This window comes from Ruditapes philippinarum, unplaced genomic scaffold (genome assembly GCF_026571515.1).
Source record: "Ruditapes philippinarum isolate M1 unplaced genomic scaffold, ASM2657151v2 ctg524_1_1_1_1, whole genome shotgun sequence".
NCBI lineage: Eukaryota > Metazoa > Mollusca > Bivalvia > Venerida > Veneridae > Ruditapes > Ruditapes philippinarum.
The window spans coordinates 158,061-179,025 of record NW_026866629.1 but is presented as its reverse complement, the minus strand read 5'-3'; the positions used below and the strand labels follow the sequence as shown (position 1 = coordinate 179,025).

Genomic DNA, 20,965 nt, shown 5'->3' with positions numbered 1-20,965 from the left:
CCGGAGCTAAAAATAGAAAAATCTTGTTAACACTCTAGTTGCTACTGTTTTGATCCAAGTATCCTGGAAATTGGTCTGAAAGTTTGTTTTGATGATTTCTAGGTCAAGTTTGAATATGTGTCACCTGGGTAAAAAACTAGGTCGCACTGCTCAAATATGGATAATCCTTGTTAACACTGTAGTGGTCACATTTTTGACTCACCTGTCATGAGACTTGGTCAGAATGCTTGTCTAGGTAATTGTTTGGATGAGTTTGATAATTCAGGTGAGCGATCTAGGGCCATCATGGCCCTCTTGTTTTGTTAAAGTGTTTCAGTTTTAATTTTATGCCTTTCCTATTCACAAAAAATGTGGTTGTCCTTTGTGATGTTGGCATATTTGGTAAAATTTATGTCTCTAACTCAAAGTTTTATATTTTCACTTGAAACAGCATGATTTAATAACATAGAGTTAGATGTCCAGGTCTCATAACTTTAACTTAAGTTTTGACTGAATTATGCCCCTTTGTGAACAAAATTTCACCAGATTTGACTGTTAATTTTTCATGTCATATCAAAATTGATTTACTACAAAATTATAAGACAATGGCTCCTTACAAATTTGTTTATACATGTATAAGATGAACTATAATCATTCATTTTTTGTACCTTTGAGAAAAACTTCTTTTACTTGCTTGACTGTGCTCTTCTTTTTTACAAATGTACTTCACATTTGAACTATTTTTTTTAAAAACACTAGCATGTGTGTTTCTTTTTTATGACGAAATAAAACCACAGGAGACCAGGTGTTTGACACCTGAATATCAACATTTTGTGCCACTAATGTTGAGAATATCAGGTCAACTTCACCAGTTAAAAGACCATTTAAATCATATCCTAGCAGTCTATTTTGTAAATGAGACTGAAAATAAATGGAAATGGTCAATTCTTAATTAAAGATAGCTAAATTAAAGATAGCTATTCCCATTTGTTTACTTAGCAGTTTAGGTGTATGCCTATTTGAATTTACCGTAATTGGTCAAGACATTCATCCATTCAGATTATTAAGATTCCAAATGTTTCTCCAGTCATATGTTTTTTAAACTTTGGTATTCTTTCACCAATAAATATCTAAGCTTTGAATTATACAATTTTGCCAGTACACTAGTTTTTATTAGCTCAACTTTTTTGAAGAAAAACTTCGAGCTATTGCTACAGTCAGGTTGTCGTTGCTGTTGCTGTTTAATAAATTTAACATAGATTGTAATCATACTTGGACACAACAAACCTTTGGACTTGACCTAAAAAGTTGAAGACTTATAGATGACGTTTGGTTGATTTTTGCTATAATTGGTTACTACTTCATACTTTGACACAACATCCCTTTTGACAAGTCCTTCAAAAAGTCTCAAGTAATGACCGTCACCCATCATTGACCTTGAAATCTTGAAGGTCAAATAATAAATTTTGCTCAAATTGTCATAATTTTATTGATTTACAGATTTGATTCCTACTTGAACAAAAAAAAAACATTGATAAAATAGACATGTTGAATTATTCTGATACAACCTTGACCTTAATAGAACTGTTTTCTTGATGTATTCCTTGATGTGTTTGACTTTAGAAATAGAAAAAGGTTGAGCGTAGTCCCCGCTTGGCGGTGGCTCTTGTTTGTATTATACACTGTATAAGCTTTGATATACTTCAATGATTACTTGAGTAGATCTCATATTTTTATATTAAATGAAATAAAAAAAGTTAAAATACAATATTATATGTGTTTTTTTGTTTTTTTTTAATGATTAAAGGAACTCCACTGAGGTCCAAATGCCTAGAAATATAAAATTTAAAAATATTACAAAGATCAAATGATTCACTTAAAATGGAAAAATCTACAAAGGATGATAAAGAAATATACTCAGAATTAAATTTAAAATAAAATTTTTGTGTGATTCTTAGCCAATTGTGGGTGAAAAGCTTTGCAATGCTTTTATCATTTAGTTATTATTCTGAAGAAACGGGGTGAGGGAATGACTTAAAAATTTGTGCAAAAGTAATTGGTCCAGACCTATATCAATTTACTTTTATTTCCGAAAAATTTCCAGTCTTGTCGTGTCGCAAAGAACTCGGTTGAGTCCCTTTTAACCCTTAATATCAGGGAATGAATTGGAATAAACTTCTAAACATAGCTCCAGTATTCTATGTTCTTTTCAGAAAATTTTATTTGTTACCGTTTCCAGTCAGTCATGAGATAAATGGTTATCGTTGTAACTGTATTCCAGGAAAGCAGGTAATGTTTGGAAACTAATACCTTTGGTCCTAAGATTTTGTATAGAGGTTTGGCGGAACTAATAGATGACCCCTAATGAATTTGAGGTCAAAGTGGCCTTGACCCCTGAAAGTTTTTCTCATTAATGATAAGAGAATACTGTGGCCTACAGTCTTAAGATTTCATGTGAAGTTTGGTCATGATTAGAAGAAAACCGTTCAAGGTCACCATGGAATTAACCAGTGAAAGCTTTTCCAACCAATGAATGAAAGTTTTGGCCTACAGTCTTTAGATTTAGTGTGTAGGTCAATCAAGTCAATTGATCTAGTAGTCAGTAGTCAACTAGGTAACCCCATTAGGTAATTACATGTATGTCAAAGGTGACATTGGCACTGTGTTAAGATTACTTGTGAGAAGGAATATTATAATTAAGGCCTTAAAACACTGTAGTTACATTACCATGGCCAGTAAATGATATATATTAATTTTAAAGTCATTAGATCAAAGGTCAAGGTTTAAACAAAATATTTGCATGTAAGTACTTCCATATGATAACATTTTTTGTTTTGGAAGTTACAGACTCTATATTAGTAACCTGGAAAAGGAAACTTTAGAGCCCACAGCAAGAGCAAATTTGTTTTGTCTCTAAAAAAGAAAATTGCCTCACTTGAAGTACACAAGAAGTTAAAATATGATGCCCCCTTTATTGAACAAATTTATTTTGTGACCTTGACATCTTGCTTCTATTTTCAGTATGCAGGTAAACCCTAAAGAAACATCTCATATATGAATAAAGACCAGAAATCCTACAGATTTTTTGTTCAGGATTTTCTACTTCTCTGATTAAAAGATCAACACTTCAAACTTGGCAACATGTTACAAATAATATCAATATCACATACTCATAGGGTGTGCGGATCTTTTATAGTATAACTTAAGGTCAATATTTATGAATGGCGAAACATAAAATAAATCAAGTCCTTGTAAATTCTGGAAAAGACACTTGCAATAATCCTTTTATCTGATTAATGTTAAGAAAGATTAATTATGAAAGGTTAATTTGGGTCAGAATAGACAATAAACACTGCTCATGGCAAAACAAACAATTTTATTTTTATCATCAACAAAGACGATATAACAAGACAATATTTCATATTGCATTATATAATAAAAATCTCTTATAATTATTTATATATATTTTGCATACATTTACACAAGAAATCATATACATAGAAAATAGCTACAAAAAAAAATCACATCTTTAATTAAATGCAATTTAAAAAGGCAGTTTTACATAAAATCATCAACACTGTGTTGATGGGTCTACATCACTAGTGCATTACCAGACCAGTCTGAAGAATTGTACAGTATCACCTTACCACAGACTAGCCTGAATTAATACAGACTTACCACAGACTAGCCTGAATCAATACAGACTTACCACAGACTAGCCTGAATCAATACAGACTTACCACAGACTAGCCTGACTCAATACAGACTTACCACAGACTAGCCTGATTCAATACAGACTTACCACAGACTAGCCTGATTTAATACACAGTCTGACACAGACTGGCCTGAATCAATATACATGTACAATCTCACCACAGACTAGCCTGATCTTAAATACATACAGTCTGACCACAGACGAGCCTGAATCAATATACTGTGAGTCTGACCACAGACTAGCCTGAATCATTATACAGTCTAACCACAGACTAGCCTAAATCAATATACTGTGAGTCTGACCACAGACTAGCCTGAATCATTATTCAGTCTAACCACAGACTAGCCTAAATCAATATACTGTGAGTCTGACCACAGACTAGCCTGAATCATTATACAGTCTGACCACAGACTTGCCTAAATCAATATACAGTCTGACCACAGTCTCCCTAAAGGATACTGATAAATTCTATTAGTATGATACTGATGTACCAACAAACAGGTCCAAATTCATAACAAAACAAGTGTATTACCAGTACACAATTCAGTACTGAAAGTGTAAAGGGGTATGCTTTACACAAATTCATGTTTATTAATAAATATATCCACTCAAAATTGTATATTTCGTGAATTGTTTTAGAGATATCATATGTAATACTTTGATTAAAATATCATACTGTGCTATAAGACATAATGTGTGCAAAATTGGCAACAGTTTGTATAGCCATTGAAATACAAACTGGGAAGTATATTTGAGCCGCGTCATGACAAAACCAACAGAATGGGTTTGCGACCAGCATGGATCCAGACCAGCCTGTGCATCCGCGCAGTCTGATCAGGATCCATGCTGTTCGCTTACAAACCCTATTACATGTAGGGAAACTGATAGCGAACAGCATGGATCCTGATCAGACTGCGCGGATGCGTGGATCCATGCTGGTCGCAAACCCATTATGTTGGTTTTGTCATGACGCGGCTCATTTGTTTTGCAAGTCCATATGTTAATAATTATATCCATGTTCAAAGAGATCTCTGTACTTTTTGACTTAACAACATGAAGTTTGCATAAAATTATAGTTACTAACTTACATAGTACTTGTACACATTTGTATGTACGAAATCGAAATAGTACAAGATATTAATAATTTCATTTGTTCTTAAAATTATACCCCATGGTAACAACCTTGTCATGATAAGCAAGGATTTTAAGTTTCAATATTGATAAATTTTAAAATATTTGAATAATGGGCTACATTAAAGTTTTTACATGACGACGACAGTGCAGCAATCATAATTGTTTGACTTTTCCTTAGAAACTGACAAGCTAAAAATAAAACGGAAAGCAACAGGAAAATATATGTGGAAACGTTATTGGCAATGGTTAGAAACTGCTCTAACATGTTGTAAAATTAGTTAAAATTCTAATTTCAGTAAAAATATTAAAAAGTAAAAAGTAATGTAAAACTCCTATTGATATAAAATGAGTCTTACATATTATAAGCATAGACTGATCCTTTTAATTGTGACAGACTGGAACTAAAGAAGATATAATAATAGTAATAGAGGTGCTATTATCCCATTTAACTTACAATAAAGGGATGTCAAAACCTGGGAACATACAGTATTTTCTGTTTATTTCAGCATTATTGAAACAAACATTAAAACTTAAGGGATGGACAACTAAGCCTAATAAGTATATCGATAAAAATTCAAGTGTTTAAAAATATGTATATGATGTCTAAGTTACAAAATTTTGTTTGAATTTAAAAATAAATAAAAATATTAATAAGGAAACAAAATGATTTTACAGTTTACTAATTTTAAACAAATAATTCATTAGATTAAGCTTTCCATGAATCCTTTTGATATGATAATGGATATTAGATTTTTTTTTTTAAATTTACATTTTTTTATTGATACATGTAACAAGTCCCTTTTAGAAAAGAATATTTAAAATCTAAAAATCTAAATGAATGGAATTGTCTATGACCTACTTGTTAAGGTATAAGCTTTAAGATTTTAAGGGGATAATTTAAAGGAACTCCACTGAGGTCCAAAAGCCTAAAAACATAGCTTTTGCAATGCTTTTGGGTCATTTTTCACAATAAAAATTACTAACTCTGGAAAAATGGATTGATCTAAAATTTTGAACACAAGTTATTGGTCTAGACCTACATCAAATGTAACATTATAAATCTCGAAAAATTATTTTCAGTCCTAGCTGTCAATTGTCAAAAAACCTCAGTGGAGTCCCTTTAAGAAGTATAAAGTGTAAAGACATAACATTTGGAAAATTAAAAGTTTTTTCTTTTTAAAGTATAATAAAAATAAATATAAAATCCCAATTTTTAAAGGGACATAGTCCCAATATCAGTATCAAAGAACCCCTTTACCTATTTTAACAAAATTCCCATTCAGAAAACATATTTATGTAACTTTTATTTTTAATTGTACAATTTTCACTAAAAAAATAAAAAAATGTTTTTTTTATATAATTTAAATTAAAATTTTATTTTAACAAAAAAAAATTTAATATATTTTAAAAAGGGGAAGTCAACACTTAGCGGGTGAAAGAAAAGGATCTATTTAATTTTAAATTTTCCCCTAAAACTGATGAATGGTTTTTTCCAGCTTTAAAGATGGACAAGTCCATTTAATAAAGATAGAGTGGTAAAGGTTTAAATTGTTTAGCAAGTATAATATAAGGTAGGTGTATCACACCAATAGGTTTTTCAAACATCTCCTGCATTCATTTCCCACATGCAGGATAAGCAAAAATCTCATGAACTTCATCACAACTTTGATGGCAATTTTAATTTCAGATTTGTTAACTGGTAAATTACACTCATTTGATTAACTCAGCAACATATGCTCTTTTCGCTTTTGTTTTCAAAAGAATCATTATTGAATATATGTGATTAAGTATTCCTTCAGATAAGTAAATTTAATACATGTACTAGACTTGCTACTTTGATCAGCATGGATTTCTAAATCTTAAAACAGTCTAACAATTTCACAGTAGATAAACAAAACCACACCTTGCGAGTGTTATTAATACAATTCAATGTGTACCATATCTTGCAATTATATTAGGGTTGTACAAGAAAGTCTTGCCATTACAAGCACCTGTTACCTCCTATGTTTGTAACTTTCTTGGAAGCCTACAAATACCTGTCTCCCCCATTTCTTACGGAAACAGGAAGTATACTCTTATTAATCGACAGTACACTTGTCAGATATGTTCAAATTTATATCACATGATCAGTCAGAGTAACATATTCTAACAACAACAACAACAAATATCAAATACCGTTCTGACCAATATGATTGGTCAGAGATTCTTCATTTCTTTAACTAACCTAACTATATATTATATACAATGTTTGGCAAGATATTGTCCCAACTAATATCGTTTTAAGATCATTTATGTATATTATTAAAAATAGAATCCACTCTCTAGTATGTAGTTTTTTAGTTTTTTTTACTTGCTAATAATGAACTTCTGTGTTTTATCAGTGAAATAAAATTGTATTTCATTGACTGCATTAAACTACTTATTGTCAGTGAAATATAACAATGAATATCACTTGCTACAATGAAATGAGCCGTGTCACGACAAAACCATGCTGTTCACTTACAAACCCTATAACAAGTAGAGAAACTGACAGCGAACAGCATGGATCCTGATCAGACTGCGCGGATGCGCAGGCTGGTCTGGATCTATGCTGGTCACAAACGCATTACGTTGGTTTTGTCATGACGCGGCTCAAATGTAATCATATTACTCACTATCACAACTTACTGTCAGTAAAATATAATCAAATATCACCCATTACTACAACATATATTTGTTCAGTGAAATATAATCATATATCACCACTACCACTTACTGGCCATGAAATACAATTATATATCACCTACTATCACAACTTTTTGTCAGTGAAATACAATCATAAATCCCCAATATGGAATATAATTATTCCTAATACCACTTATTGCCAGTTAATTATAATCATATATCACAACCACACTAGCTTACTGTCAGTGAAATATATCCCCATACTGCCACTTTCCGATCAGCTAACAGATTTTTCTACAATAACTGACAGTGAAATTATATATCAGGGCTGCCAACAGCAAATTTCAAAATCAGCGGAAAATACGCCGGGGGTCAAGGGGGCTGCGCAAGCCCCCTTTGCAGGTCCAGGGCAGAGCCCTGTTGGGGGTTCATGGGGCGAAGCCCCCGAAAGCTCCTGGATTCTGATGATTTGTTATGCCCTAAAATCAATTTCCTGGACTCTAAATTTGACAAATATCCGACATTTTGACGCATTTTGACAACAGACAAGAGCGACAATGTAAACTGTAATTTGATTGGTTATTCTAAAATAGAATGCCGGAAAAGACTCGATATGACCAATGAGAAAAGCTCTTACAGATGTACCATAGGCGGCTAGCGTAACGATAAAAGCCGAAGCGTGCCGGTTTTTGGGTACTGTATAAAATATGACGAATGAATTTTTTGTCTTTGTCGAATTTACATCGATCTCAAAAAATACCCAGGAGCTCACGAAATCCGCAGATTTCCGCGGATCCGCGGAAAATCGGCAGCCCTGTATATGTAAAAAAAAATCTTACAATTCTGCAAATATTATCATTTAAGCTAATAAATGCAACAACTTTTTAAAATTTTACCTGAATTATTATTATGAATAGAGGACAAATCATTACTGACCCATTTTCCTGTTCTTCAAAATTTCACAACCACTTTTCAATCAGTTAACAAAATATACACTGTACCACATAAAAATTGTCATACAATGTTAAAATATAACCAGTTATGTATTTTGAAGAAATTTTGACTAACTCAAATTCAGATAAATGGTAATAAACAATTTTAACCTATGTATAATGCCATTTTTCAATTTTGATATCTATTTGCAGTAGTCACGCTGTCAAAATTGGGGTATGGATGTACAACAGAAAAAGATTGTTCTTTTGAAATTTTTAGGATCTTAGGGTCTATATGACCCCATTCTAGTGAAAGCTTACTGAAAAGTTATCAGAGAGAATGTTTTTCCTTGGTTAACCCATTGCTTCATGAGCATTTTGTGAAAAATGGCTGTTTTCATTGAAAAGTCTCCCGTTACAAGTTCAAATTGCTATAATACTATAAAAACTGCTTCAACACTAATCAAACTTGGCACAAATGTTGACTGAACCATTGTCCTTGCAACAACATGCTCAGACTTAAATTTTCTGTTACCATGGCAACGAGGGGACATCTCAAAATTGCCAAAAATCACTATTTTGCGTTGATTTTTTCCATCAAAATTGATTTCAAAGTGCTGCAACTTATCAATGGATTGAGATAGAGTCAAATTCTTTTCAGCGTTGGTTACACGTTACCTTATGATCAATCTGGGGTCATTTACAGCCTCTTACAAGTCGTCCAAAATTTTCTTGGCGATGAGGGGGACTCCGCCCCCCTTCAAACCCCCCAAAACAGAAGGGGGCACATCCCCCTTCTGGCAACCCCCTGATGTATCTTTTGGTTGGGGGCCGCGCCGAAAAAGAGGTCAATTTTTTTAACAACATTTCTCAAACAAAAACAAGTGTTTGGGGCCTAAATAAGGCATTTTTTCATCATTTGAGACAACAAAAAGGGGGGGGGGTGAAAAAGGCGTTAAAAGGCGTGTATATGAAGTAATGGGTTAACTGAAAATGATGAAAATACTTGAAATTACCCTAAATCGCGTTTTTTCATGTTTAAACATGGCCTGCCATATAAATTTGAAGAAAAATTGTTGTTTTGTAGATTTTTTTATTTTTTTCATTAACCCATTGCTTCATGAGCATTTTGTGAAAAATGGCTGTTTTCATTGAAAAGTCTCCCGTTACAAGTTCAAATTGCTATAATACTATAAAAACTGCTTCAACACTAATCAAACTTGGCACAAATGTTGACTGAACCATTGTCCTTTGCAACAACATGCTCAGGCTTAAATTTTCTGTTACCATGGCAACGAGGGGACATCTCAAAATTGCCAAAAATCACTATTTTGCGTTGATTTTTTCCATCAAAATTGATTTCAAAGTGCTGCAACTTCTCAATGGATTGAGATAGAGTCAAATTCTTTTCAGCGTTGGTTACACGTTCCCTTATGATCAATCTGGGGTCATTTACAGCCTCTCACAAGTCCAAAATTTTCTTGGCGATGAGGGGGACTCCGCCCCCCTTCAAACCCCCCCAAACAGAAGGGGACATATCCCCCTTCTGGCAACCCCCTGATGTATCTTTTGGTTGGGGGGCCGCGCCGAAAAAGAGGTCACTTTTTTTAACAACATTTCTCAAACAAAAACAAGTGTTTGGGGCCTAAATAAGGCATGTTTTCATCATTTGAGACAACAAAAAGGGGGGGGGGGGTGAAAAAGGCGTTAAAAGGCGTGTATATGAAGTAATGGGTTAAGTGACTGTTACTTTACTGACATATTACCTTCCAATTAAGAATTGTAAGGTAAAATATGTACATATTAAAATTATAGCTTTTGAAGTGCAGTATACATTATGACATGATGATATTGAAACAGTTGTCAAACTTAATATCCATTTTTGCAGACTGACAAAAAACTGAGTCTGTAAATCAATTATTTTTAGAAAATTATTGCGATTTGTTACTGGATAAATAAAGGATTAGTGGAAAACACACATTTTACATATTTTGAACTAATATACTGGTATTTTCTTTTCTATCGCCTTAATTGACATTGCTGCTAATAAATGTAGTCAAGGTAACTGCAAGATGTGCTTACAGTTTGGTTACATGACAAATAAGGTCAAAAATAAAGAATTTCTAGGGATGATTAAAAAGTGCTTGTGATTGAAATCTGGCAGTATGTGGATAATTATGTATCACATACACCACTTATTGTCTGAGTGAAATATAATTATATATGCATATATATATTTTTCGAAGTACAACAACTTAATAGCTGTGAAATACAATTATATATCACCACCACCACTTACTGTCAAGAAATATAATTATATATCACTTACTAACATAACTTATACTGTTCTCTTTAAACAGCATAATGCATGAATGACAAATATATTTGTACAATAATTTTCTATATGTATATATATATATTTCTGTCAAACTTTAAATATCAAACTTAATGTTTTGTGAGAAAGCATCACTATCTTCCTACAATCTTCATTACATAAGATATATTTTATATTTCACACACAAATAAACAAGATATTACAAGTACAAATTTCTCATATCATTCACTATTTTTATAATCCATTAAATCATCTGTTACTAAGATACTTTAACATAAGACAATTATCAGACAATAACACAAATACAGCGTAAGACATTCAATACTTATATACATGTATATAATCCACATTAGATAAGATTTCTATTTACTAACTGCTGAGGTACTCACAAAAAAATGCAAATGCCATCAAATAATACTGATAATAGTTTGTTCAAGTACATGTTTCAAATATTCCAAATACTGTTATGTCCTCTTCAAGACAGATCCTCTGATTCTCCAGCTACTGAAGGATTTTACTTATTAAGATATTCAAATGAACATTGTCACCATGACATTCTTTATTACTTACAGATATGTACTTGTCTCAGGCTTCATATTTCATTTCATATATCACATTTTTCAGAGGCATCCCATTAATATATCTTAGGTTGTATACAGCAAAATATATCAGCTTAATATTTTCCATTTTTCATATTCCTGATTTCACATTTTTTCACATAATCACTTTTTAGTTTTACATATTCACATAGTACATTCAATATTTACATAATAATATTTTCCCATTTTGATTTTCACATGATATTTTACTGTACAACTTTTTTGATTGAGTACACAATGTCATCCATTATTTACAGCGGCTATTTTGTAATGGGAGGCAGACTCCCTATCTCATGAGCATTGTCTTGTTTATGAATTTGTCCCTGTAGATTTAACTTTGTTATATGTACTTCTTCCACTACACTTGCATCTGTCGCTTTCTTTCCACTCTTTATAGACTTTGAACTTTGAGCTGTAACATAAGTAATTGTAACATAATTTTTATTTTTATGATACAATTTTTTTTTCATTGGTTACCGGTATACATTTCTTAGTGGACAATGCGTTCAACATTTCTTTGTGGTATTAAAACAGAGCAAAAAAAAAATGGGCATAACTTGGCAAAAAACTATTTTTAATAATTATCTGTCCTTTAAAATAATTATGAATTCAAATTGTTTCACCATAAGATGAAGGGACCAATAATTTGTGTGCAACAGCTCAGATCTTTTGCTCACTTTGTTTTTGAGAATTATCATTTATTTGTGTAAAATATGAGCCAAAATTGAAAAAAGTTTAAACATCTTTGACTCAGATGTGACTAAAGATTCCACAAAATCAATATTCAATTTAAATCTGGTTACATTTCTTTACCTTTTGCATATTTCTATGTTTAAACTGCCCCAGTTGATCTATGTTAGAATAAAAAAGTATACATTTTTAAAGCCTTTCCACCTTAGTGGAGCTCCCTTAAAATGATAAAACTAACCTCTGTGTGTTTTGATTTCATCATGACTTTGTTCAGCCGAGGCGCCAACTGGTGGAACTCGTTCCTCTTTCTTAGAACTGCCTTTCTTTAAGTTTAACTTCCATTCGTCTGTTTTTGATTTTTCTTTTACAGGAGGTTGAGCTGGTGTCTTGTAGGGGTCGGTGGAATGATCGGAGTGAGCAGACTGGTTACCATGGTGATGTTTAGAACTCGAGTGTTTCGCGTGGCCCTGATCTTTACGACGGTGTACTAGGCCCTCTTTAATCCACTCGTGTTGTAACGCTTCTTCTGGGGTCAGTCTTGTTGAAGGATCCCAACTATAATATTAATCATATATTAAACAGTATGTTTGTAACATCACTTTTCATTTTGATAACAGTAAATATAATACAATGTAATATATAAATATATTAACTATATACACAGATTCTGTCAATATATGCAGTAATGTTTTTTTTATTTCTCAAATACAGAAAATTTGCTTTATCATAAATTTGTTATAGATTTTTGACAGGTTATATTGCCAAATATAAAAAAGTTCTTCACAATATATCAAGTTGCTTAGTGGTTTGTGTGCAAACAACAGTTTATATAGGGCCATATAACCTATCTAAAATCTTTATAACTAAATGACAAATCCAACTACATATAACTATATGCATTTTGAATACCCAAAGATTGGGAAGGTGAGAAGGTAAGGGGGAGATTTTGGAACAGAGTAGATATTGTACAAAGAATTGATTTAGGTAATATTTATGTCTTAAAAAAAAAAGTTTTGATAAAAAAGATTCAAAACAATTTTTCAATACATGTTACACTTTTTTGGCTTTGACAGTTTACAAAAGTTTAAAAATTAAAAAAAAAAGAACAATTTTATTTGATTTTAAAAAATACATATACGAGACAACAAACATTAAAGATAACAGTGTATAAATTTATGAATGTGCAAGGAATGTGATAAAGTAGAGTCACTATAGGACAACTTACTCTAAACATCTCCTAATAAAATCTAGGAAATTAGCATCACTAGTTTTAATAGCCTGTTGAAGATCTTTCGAGGAAACACGTCTTTTCTTGCCTTTACTATTTGTTATACATCTAGGATTACCTTTAGAATCTGTAAGTATAGATCATATAAGATAAACATGTATCATTTACAAAGAGTGTATAAATGACTAAACATAAACATTCTTATTGACTAGACAATTCAATTAGCACCACCCTTCCCTCAATTACCACCACCCTTCCCTCAAAAAGCACCCATGACCTTTCTAAACAACTGAAATCCCTTCCAGACAGCAGCCATGGCTCTTCCCTCCAATTAGCAACCCCCTTCCCCTGAATATGCACCATCATCAACAAAGTAAACATGTTTTTACAGGGAATTATCAACAAGTTTTTCCTTATATGACTTACCAAAGAAGAGACGTCTCCTAGTTGCTTGTTCTAGCACAAGATTTGGAGGTAGACCTAGAATCTCCATTATACACGCTAATTGCTCCACTTCATTTTCTCCAGGAAATAAGGGATATCCTGAAATATACACAGCTTATCGTCAATAAAAATCTTAAATACTTTTACGTATACAATATTATATCAAATCTCAGAATAATTTACTTTATCCATTTAAAACTTGCCACAAGTTTTCTTTACTATGGGAGCTGTTGTCCCTTAATTATATACAGGCAATTATAAATATAGCAGTAAATGAACTTAATAATATCAACAAACATTTGATATGTCTCCCATTGTATGTGAAATCATACATACACTTTTGTTTTTTGTGTGTGTGTTTTTATTTTTTGGTGTTGTTTTTTTTGGGGGGGGGTGGGGTGGGGGGGGGAGGGGTAGGGTTTATGAACGCCAAGTATACGCTTTTTCCTAATGGGCACAAAAGTTTTGAAAATTCCCCAAAACAATCCAGGTTTCAAAACACCACATTTGTGTGTACCCTATAAGTACTATTTTCTGCGGGAACTTTATTTCTGCTATTTCTGCAGTTCATATCGACACCGCAGATTTAAAAACCTCAGAAAATTAAGCCTTTCCGTATGTATATGTCAGCCCTCAGGCCATAATACGCATCTTCGGGCCATAATTGCATAATGGCGAGCAGCCACCAAGTATACACCTCTAAATAAACTTGGAATTGCCTGCTTTTATCAATTACATAAATTTCAGCAGGTTAAAGCAGCATGACTCCAAATTCATGTTGATTTTCATTAAAAAATTTTAAAATGTATTTAAAAGTAAAATAATGTGAAGTGAAATACACATTGTTAATGGCACTTACAATCCAAGTAAATTATCAATAGTTACGCAGTAGAAATGTAGTGATAAATACTGCACAATCAGTCATTAATAGCACATTACATGTACTTGAATCTTTTAGTTTTTCTTAAAACTCTTAGTACATTCTTCTCAAGTTTGATTTTATTGAACAATTTTGGCTCATCTGGAGGCAATGTAGCTTTAAGGATTTAAAACAAGTGTTTGATTTCTCCACCATGACATTTATTTGTGCTATTATTCAACATAATTCATAATATGGACCAAATCGCATTGACCCTCTCGGTTGAACTATTTTCCATTTAAATGTCTTACACAATTAATCTCTAATCTCAGTAAGTATATAATCTCTAACCACCATCAAACAATTTACAAATATAGAAATGCATTGTAACAAGTGCCCTTATTATAAATACATAGAGAAATAAGTTCATTTATAAATCTATGTTTTTTCACTTCGGGGTCAATCTAAAGTTACCAAAGCCTTATAAAAATTCAATATTATAAATGAACTTTTAAATGAAGAATGAAAATCTACAAAATTTAAGTGTACAAATTTCACATGGAATTATGAAGAAAAACTTATTTCAATAAATTTCAATTCACATATTATTTATTTACCTTTAAACAAAACAAAAAATAAATATAAAAAAAAAACAACAACAAAAAAACCCCACAAAATAGATGAATACAGAATCCCTAAAGAAAGCCCAACACGGCAAAATTGAAAATGTTGCAGGCTCGGTTTGATTGAGCCTGTTCATGGACGTTACTTTTTACAAAAATTTAAGAGGCAATACAAAGCATATATCATGAAATGAACAGATTTTTTTTTATTAGAAATACCCTCCAATATAATTAAATTGAGCAATAATTACTGGGAGCATGCAAATATTTGATTGCATGTTGAAATTTGTTAAGCCCATCTCACACAGAACACACGGCTTATACGGTTGGCCACCCGTGTAAACCATACATACAACCGAACTAACCGTGAGTTTAACCAAGTTACACTCGGGACATTCGAGTGTATCCGTGTAAGCTGTGTATGATTTTTAAAACTTTTAAAAAACTGGTACGGATGTAATGTCCGTGTATGATCGTATAAACGACCGTACAAGACCGTAAGAGACCGTATATACAACTGTATTTGAAGTCCACTCCACGAGTGAGCCCAATCGTGCCAAGATCTTATATAAATCGTATGGAATCGTTCGAGACCGTCCCCAAGTCCTACATCCAACACCCGATTAATATCCGAATGTCACACGATCACGGTACGATTCACTCGAGTACACACACGGTTTCATACGATCCCCATACGACCAATACGGTTCAAGTACGAATCATACATGGCATACACGGTATAGTACGGGTATACACGGTCTCACCCAGCCTCGTACCGTCTTACACGGCCTCAGCATGAACTGTACAACGAAAACTAGAATGTATCCAAAGAAGAAGGTTCCATCACACAGAAGGAATGCAAGAATGGACACCCAGGCCCGCTGACCACTCAGACTTTCAGCCCCTGCCAAGCCTGATAAGCAGCGGAACCCACCAACGTCTATCAGTCTTATCATGATTTCTAATTCCCTTGTCCTTTAATCTTTTCCATCTGGCATTGTTTTATATAACCAATATTCACATATATAGGACTGGTGTTCTTCGTTAAAAATTCGAAAATTTATAAGTCATCAGAATTGGTCAATTTATATAAAAAACATACACGAATATGTGATAATTCGAGCATAACTCAAACAAAAGTCGGCGGGACCCTATGTAAACCCTGTGAATATCTAGAAAATCGAGTTAAAGTCATGTTTAATTGTACCAGGCCGTACTAGACCATACTTGGAACCGTGCAACAATCGTATGTATTCGTATGCAAATCGTGATCAAACCTTGCTTGACTGAGTATATCCGTCCTTTATTCGTACATGCTCGTGCTACATTCGAGTCTAGCTCGTGCCAACTAATCCCCAAGCACGGTTGGAGCTAAATACTCGTACCAGTCAATCCGTGTATAACTGAGTATACCGTATGGGAACCGTGTACCCAACCGTGTTTTGTGTGAGACGGGCTTAACACAATTCAAGAAAGTTTTCTTTTCAGTTAAAACATCATGACATCAAGCTTTGATGACATCATGAAGTGCTTTCCTGAGCAAAAATCAGTGAAAATTAAAAAATGTATGATCAAATGATATTTCACTCATGAAGAATAGCTTCATCACACATGAATATATTGAATCTGAAGTTGATTCTGTGAAATAAATATTTTATCATCTTACATGCAAAAAAACAAAATACATAATTAACAGAGAGTCATACCGGTGTATAATTCTGCAAGGATACATCCAAAACTCCACATGTCAATTGGCATAGAATAAGGCAAGCCTAGAATAACCTCGGGAGATCGGTAAAATCTACTCTGTATGTATGTATATACTGAAAGAAAATATAAAACATTAAAGTTAAACTCAATATCTTCATATTCTTTATGTAAATTAATAAAAAGATATTATAATAAACAGACCAGTACTACAGAATGGTTTTAAACAATTATTTCTATGCTCAAAATTTAATTTGCAAGCCTATCCTCTTCAACTTCTTTTTGACTTCAAATCACTTGCCGACCTCACTGCTGTGGGTTCAAATCCCAACAGGGACTTTAGATGCTTTCATATGAGGAAGCTATCCAGCTAGCTTATGGAACTTCAGTGGTTCTACTTAGGTGCCCTTTCGTGTCTGAAATAATGCACGGAAAGGGCACATGAGGTCTTCCTCAACCAGTGAATCAGGAACGCAGCCATATGACCTACACTGAGTCGGTGTGATATAAAACCCCATCAAGTAAACAAACTTTCACTTATTTCATGATTTAAACATGAAATATATCTATAGACATGGATGCCCTCATTTTTCACTGTTTTGTCTTTCTGTGACAGCAGGTGTGAGGGACATTAGGGCTAATCTATATGCCCCCATGCCCTGCAAGAGCGAGGGGGTCATAAGAAGTCTTCACCCCTATGTACAGCACTTGTTCACTAAAAGGAAAGTAAAAGCCAGTTTATATGCTGTCTATAGCTATGTTACACTCCATTCTTTACAAGCAAAAGATAACTTCTACTCAGCCCCTTAAATTCAGTGGAAAATATATCTGGATTTCAAGTTGAATCAATATAATTTCAGTTATACAACAATTTTACTGTTTCACATGTCACCTTAGTGCAGTAACAGGTTAACTCCTTAAATAATAGGAGTTGACGTTACTTGTTGCTGCACTAAGGTAATGATATAAGTACGTTTTGGTACAGGCCTACCACTGGTAGAACAACTCTCTTCTGAATAAGCTTCCAATGTTGATTCTTATTTAATTGAGTTTGACGCAGGAACATGTCAAATGATTTCAAGTAAACAACCTTAATCACAGATACCCTACCAATTGGTAAATAATCTTTAATCAAATCATAAAGGAGGAAACTGCAGGAAATTGCATGCAGACAAAAACTGGTCAATGAAAGAAACTAGTAATAAAAGTCCCCCACTGGAAATGGCATTGTTCAATTAAATACAACCAAAACTTAATAATAAGTAATTAAGTACAATTAACTGGCTGAAATCAATAGCTGGTTGTTAATGATAGATGAAGGTACTGTATATTTTATATATGAGATAATCAATATAGCACTTGCCTTTTAAATGGCTGCAATACTTTCAATGAAATATTTGCATGCAATACAATAAATATCTAAATTTCTCCAATAGAAATCAGACTCATAAGTGAACCCTTGCTGACTTGACTGAAGTTGAATAGGTTCTTTATAGGATTTAAAGTAATTGGAAGTAAAAAATTCAATATTCTATAATTTCTAAGTGAAAGGGGCACTTTTGTTAATTAAAGGGGTTGAAGAGTTATGGAACCTATTATGAACACTAATAAAGTTTGTTTAAATTTAAGTCCAGATCATATGAATCAACAGGTTCCAGAATTATTATAAGAAAATGTAGATTTTTGAAAAAAAAGTGGGAGATAATTTTATAAAATCAAAGGTCAGGAGTTATGGAAAATTGTCCTTTGGAAATTAAAACATATAGCATTTGGTTAAAATGGATATCTTTGGGGCTTAAAAAGTATATCAACATATTTGCAATATTTTAAAGGTTTATTTGTGACTATATCAACCAAATTTCATAAAATAAGACCAAAATGAAAAGATGTTCATATTGCCATCTATCCCTTTGTCAAATTTCACAGAAATATTCAAAGTGTTTTCTTCTAAATTTTCACAGAATTCAGTTTTCCAGCTGGACAGCTATAAGGAATGTGGGCAACCCTAAGTTCCCATCCCCAACACCCCTACTGGTAGGGGACTTAAAATATTTACTAATAAACCAAGAAGCTATGAATTTTTACCTCTTTGATGTTCATAACAGCTAGAACCAAAGTCTATCACTTTAATTGAACTTTGACCTCTTTGTCTTAACAAAATATTCTCCTGAAATAAATGGAACAATTATTTAGAAATGTGTTATATGGAAAAATAAAAAGTCTCAAGATTTATGTACTGAACATGATCCCTAAATATCTGAAATGGACCCAAAATAGACTTGACCAATTTTCAATGTTGACAAAACATTATTTCTATATATCAATTGAACTAAAATTAACTCTGTATAAACTAATTATGATGATACCTCATCCCATTTACTATCGCAGTATTAGAAATGATGACAGTGTTCACTATACATGTATATTAAAGCTTTATGCCAAGAAAAAAACTACCTGTTTCCATTTGTTATATAGTTAATATGAACAGGGGTGTCTTAAGATTTTCTCAGACAGCCTATTTTTGAATTTGAGGCGATCTTTTTTTAATTAATTACACATTTCTGATTTTATCACATACAAAAAAGAATGGTTTCTTAATTTTGAGGCAGCCTAAAACCGCATTTGAGACATTCATTCTGTCCTACAACTGCTTCCTTTATTATGACAACCCCAATAATGTCATGTACTGTTTAAAGAGGACACTGTCTCTAGAATATCAGGCAGTCATAAAAACTTAATAATAATTTACTTACAGGTTTAAGATCACAATGTATTATTTTCTCTCGCTGTAATAACTTCAGGCACTGTAGAAGGGAGAAAGCAAATCTACGTATAAGCGCTATACTAAATCCCTGAAAATTGTTCTTCTTAATCAACTCATACAGATTCATCCTGAAATAATAAAATAAGTAAATAAAATGAAATCTTCATTGCATAAAACATCCGACAATTTAAAGACTTTTACTTGCACAATGCACTCATATATACTACTAAACACTATTAAAGGAACATCACTGAATTTCAAAAGCATATAAACATACAATTTGAAAATCTTACATAGGTCAACTGGAGAACTTAAAATGGGAAAATAAAGAAAAAGATGAATACATGTATTTCAAATATTGATTTAAACAATTGAAATGTTATGTCTGATACTAAATACTATCAACATAATTATTTATTGTATCACAGACCTTCAGTATTGACAAATTCACTTTAAATGATGACAATGAATTATTTTATAAAGTAATCTCTGGTTTTATGCTTCTATCCAAAAGGTGACCTGTTCATGGGTCTGGTTGGTACAGATGCATGCACCTGTTAAGTATGGAAGCCCTAGGTGGAAGGACTTCCATAATATGTTCAAATTAAAATTTTTGCTACAAACAAACAGATAAACAAACAAACACAAACCAAAAAAAATATACGCTTCCAATCTATCGATTAGGTGAGCATAAAAATCTTTTAAATATAAAAATATCAGACTTACCCCATGAGTTCGAAGGTGATACAAAGATGGTTTCTAAAATAGAAGTATTCCCCCATGTGAATAATGTTGAACTGATTATCTTTATCTTTGCGGCGAAGAGCATCTAAAATCTTCACCTCCACTAAGGCCTGGTGGTGAAATCTGGGGACATGAAATATTCAATATTCATGACAAATATATTTGTGTACATATTCATAACTTAGCTGAATATATAACTAAAACTCAGGAGGGATCATTTTAAAAAAATCTCATGTGAATCTCACAATAACACGCAATTTTTAGAATAAATGTTAGTTTTAATGTGTAAAATTAAGTAATCCTCTAGACCTTATATACTTTAGTAACTGCATCTTTTTCTTTATTTTTATAAATTTCTCATTCAAACAGCACACTGTTCATTTATTGTGTATAGTTCTTAAAATACTTGCGATGCTGAACATAATAATTATACACAGACGCGAAATTGTATTTTTACAGCCAAAATTTTAGTGTTACAGTGAAATCTCAATACAAATATATAATACAACTTAAAATACTGAATATTTTCAAGTAGTAAATAAATTAAC

General features: G+C 32.5%; 1 protein-coding gene across 7 annotated transcripts in view; it reads right to left on the bottom strand.

Moving 5' to 3' along the window:
* Positions 1 to 10,272: 10,272 nt before the first annotated feature.
* The window catches only part of LOC132733113 (dual specificity tyrosine-phosphorylation-regulated kinase 4-like), a 71,191-nt gene continuing 60,498 nt past the window's right edge, over positions 10,273 to 20,965 (bottom strand). For all 7 annotated transcript variants that reach the window (XM_060719708.1, XM_060719707.1, XM_060719713.1 and 4 more), the window contains 8 exons: positions 20,400 to 20,540; positions 19,663 to 19,801; positions 18,995 to 19,076; positions 16,909 to 17,025; positions 13,703 to 13,819; positions 13,274 to 13,403; positions 12,287 to 12,603; positions 10,273 to 11,770 (listed from right to left, as the gene is read on the bottom strand). In XM_060719708.1, the coding sequence (XP_060575691.1) occupies positions 11,619 to 11,770; positions 12,287 to 12,603; positions 13,274 to 13,403; positions 13,703 to 13,819; positions 16,909 to 17,025; positions 18,995 to 19,076; positions 19,663 to 19,801; positions 20,400 to 20,540 (1,195 nt within the window). In that variant the 3' untranslated portion in view covers positions 10,273 to 11,618. The remainder of the gene's footprint in view (positions 11,771 to 12,286; positions 12,604 to 13,273; positions 13,404 to 13,702; positions 13,820 to 16,908; positions 17,026 to 18,994; positions 19,077 to 19,662; positions 19,802 to 20,399; positions 20,541 to 20,965) is intronic.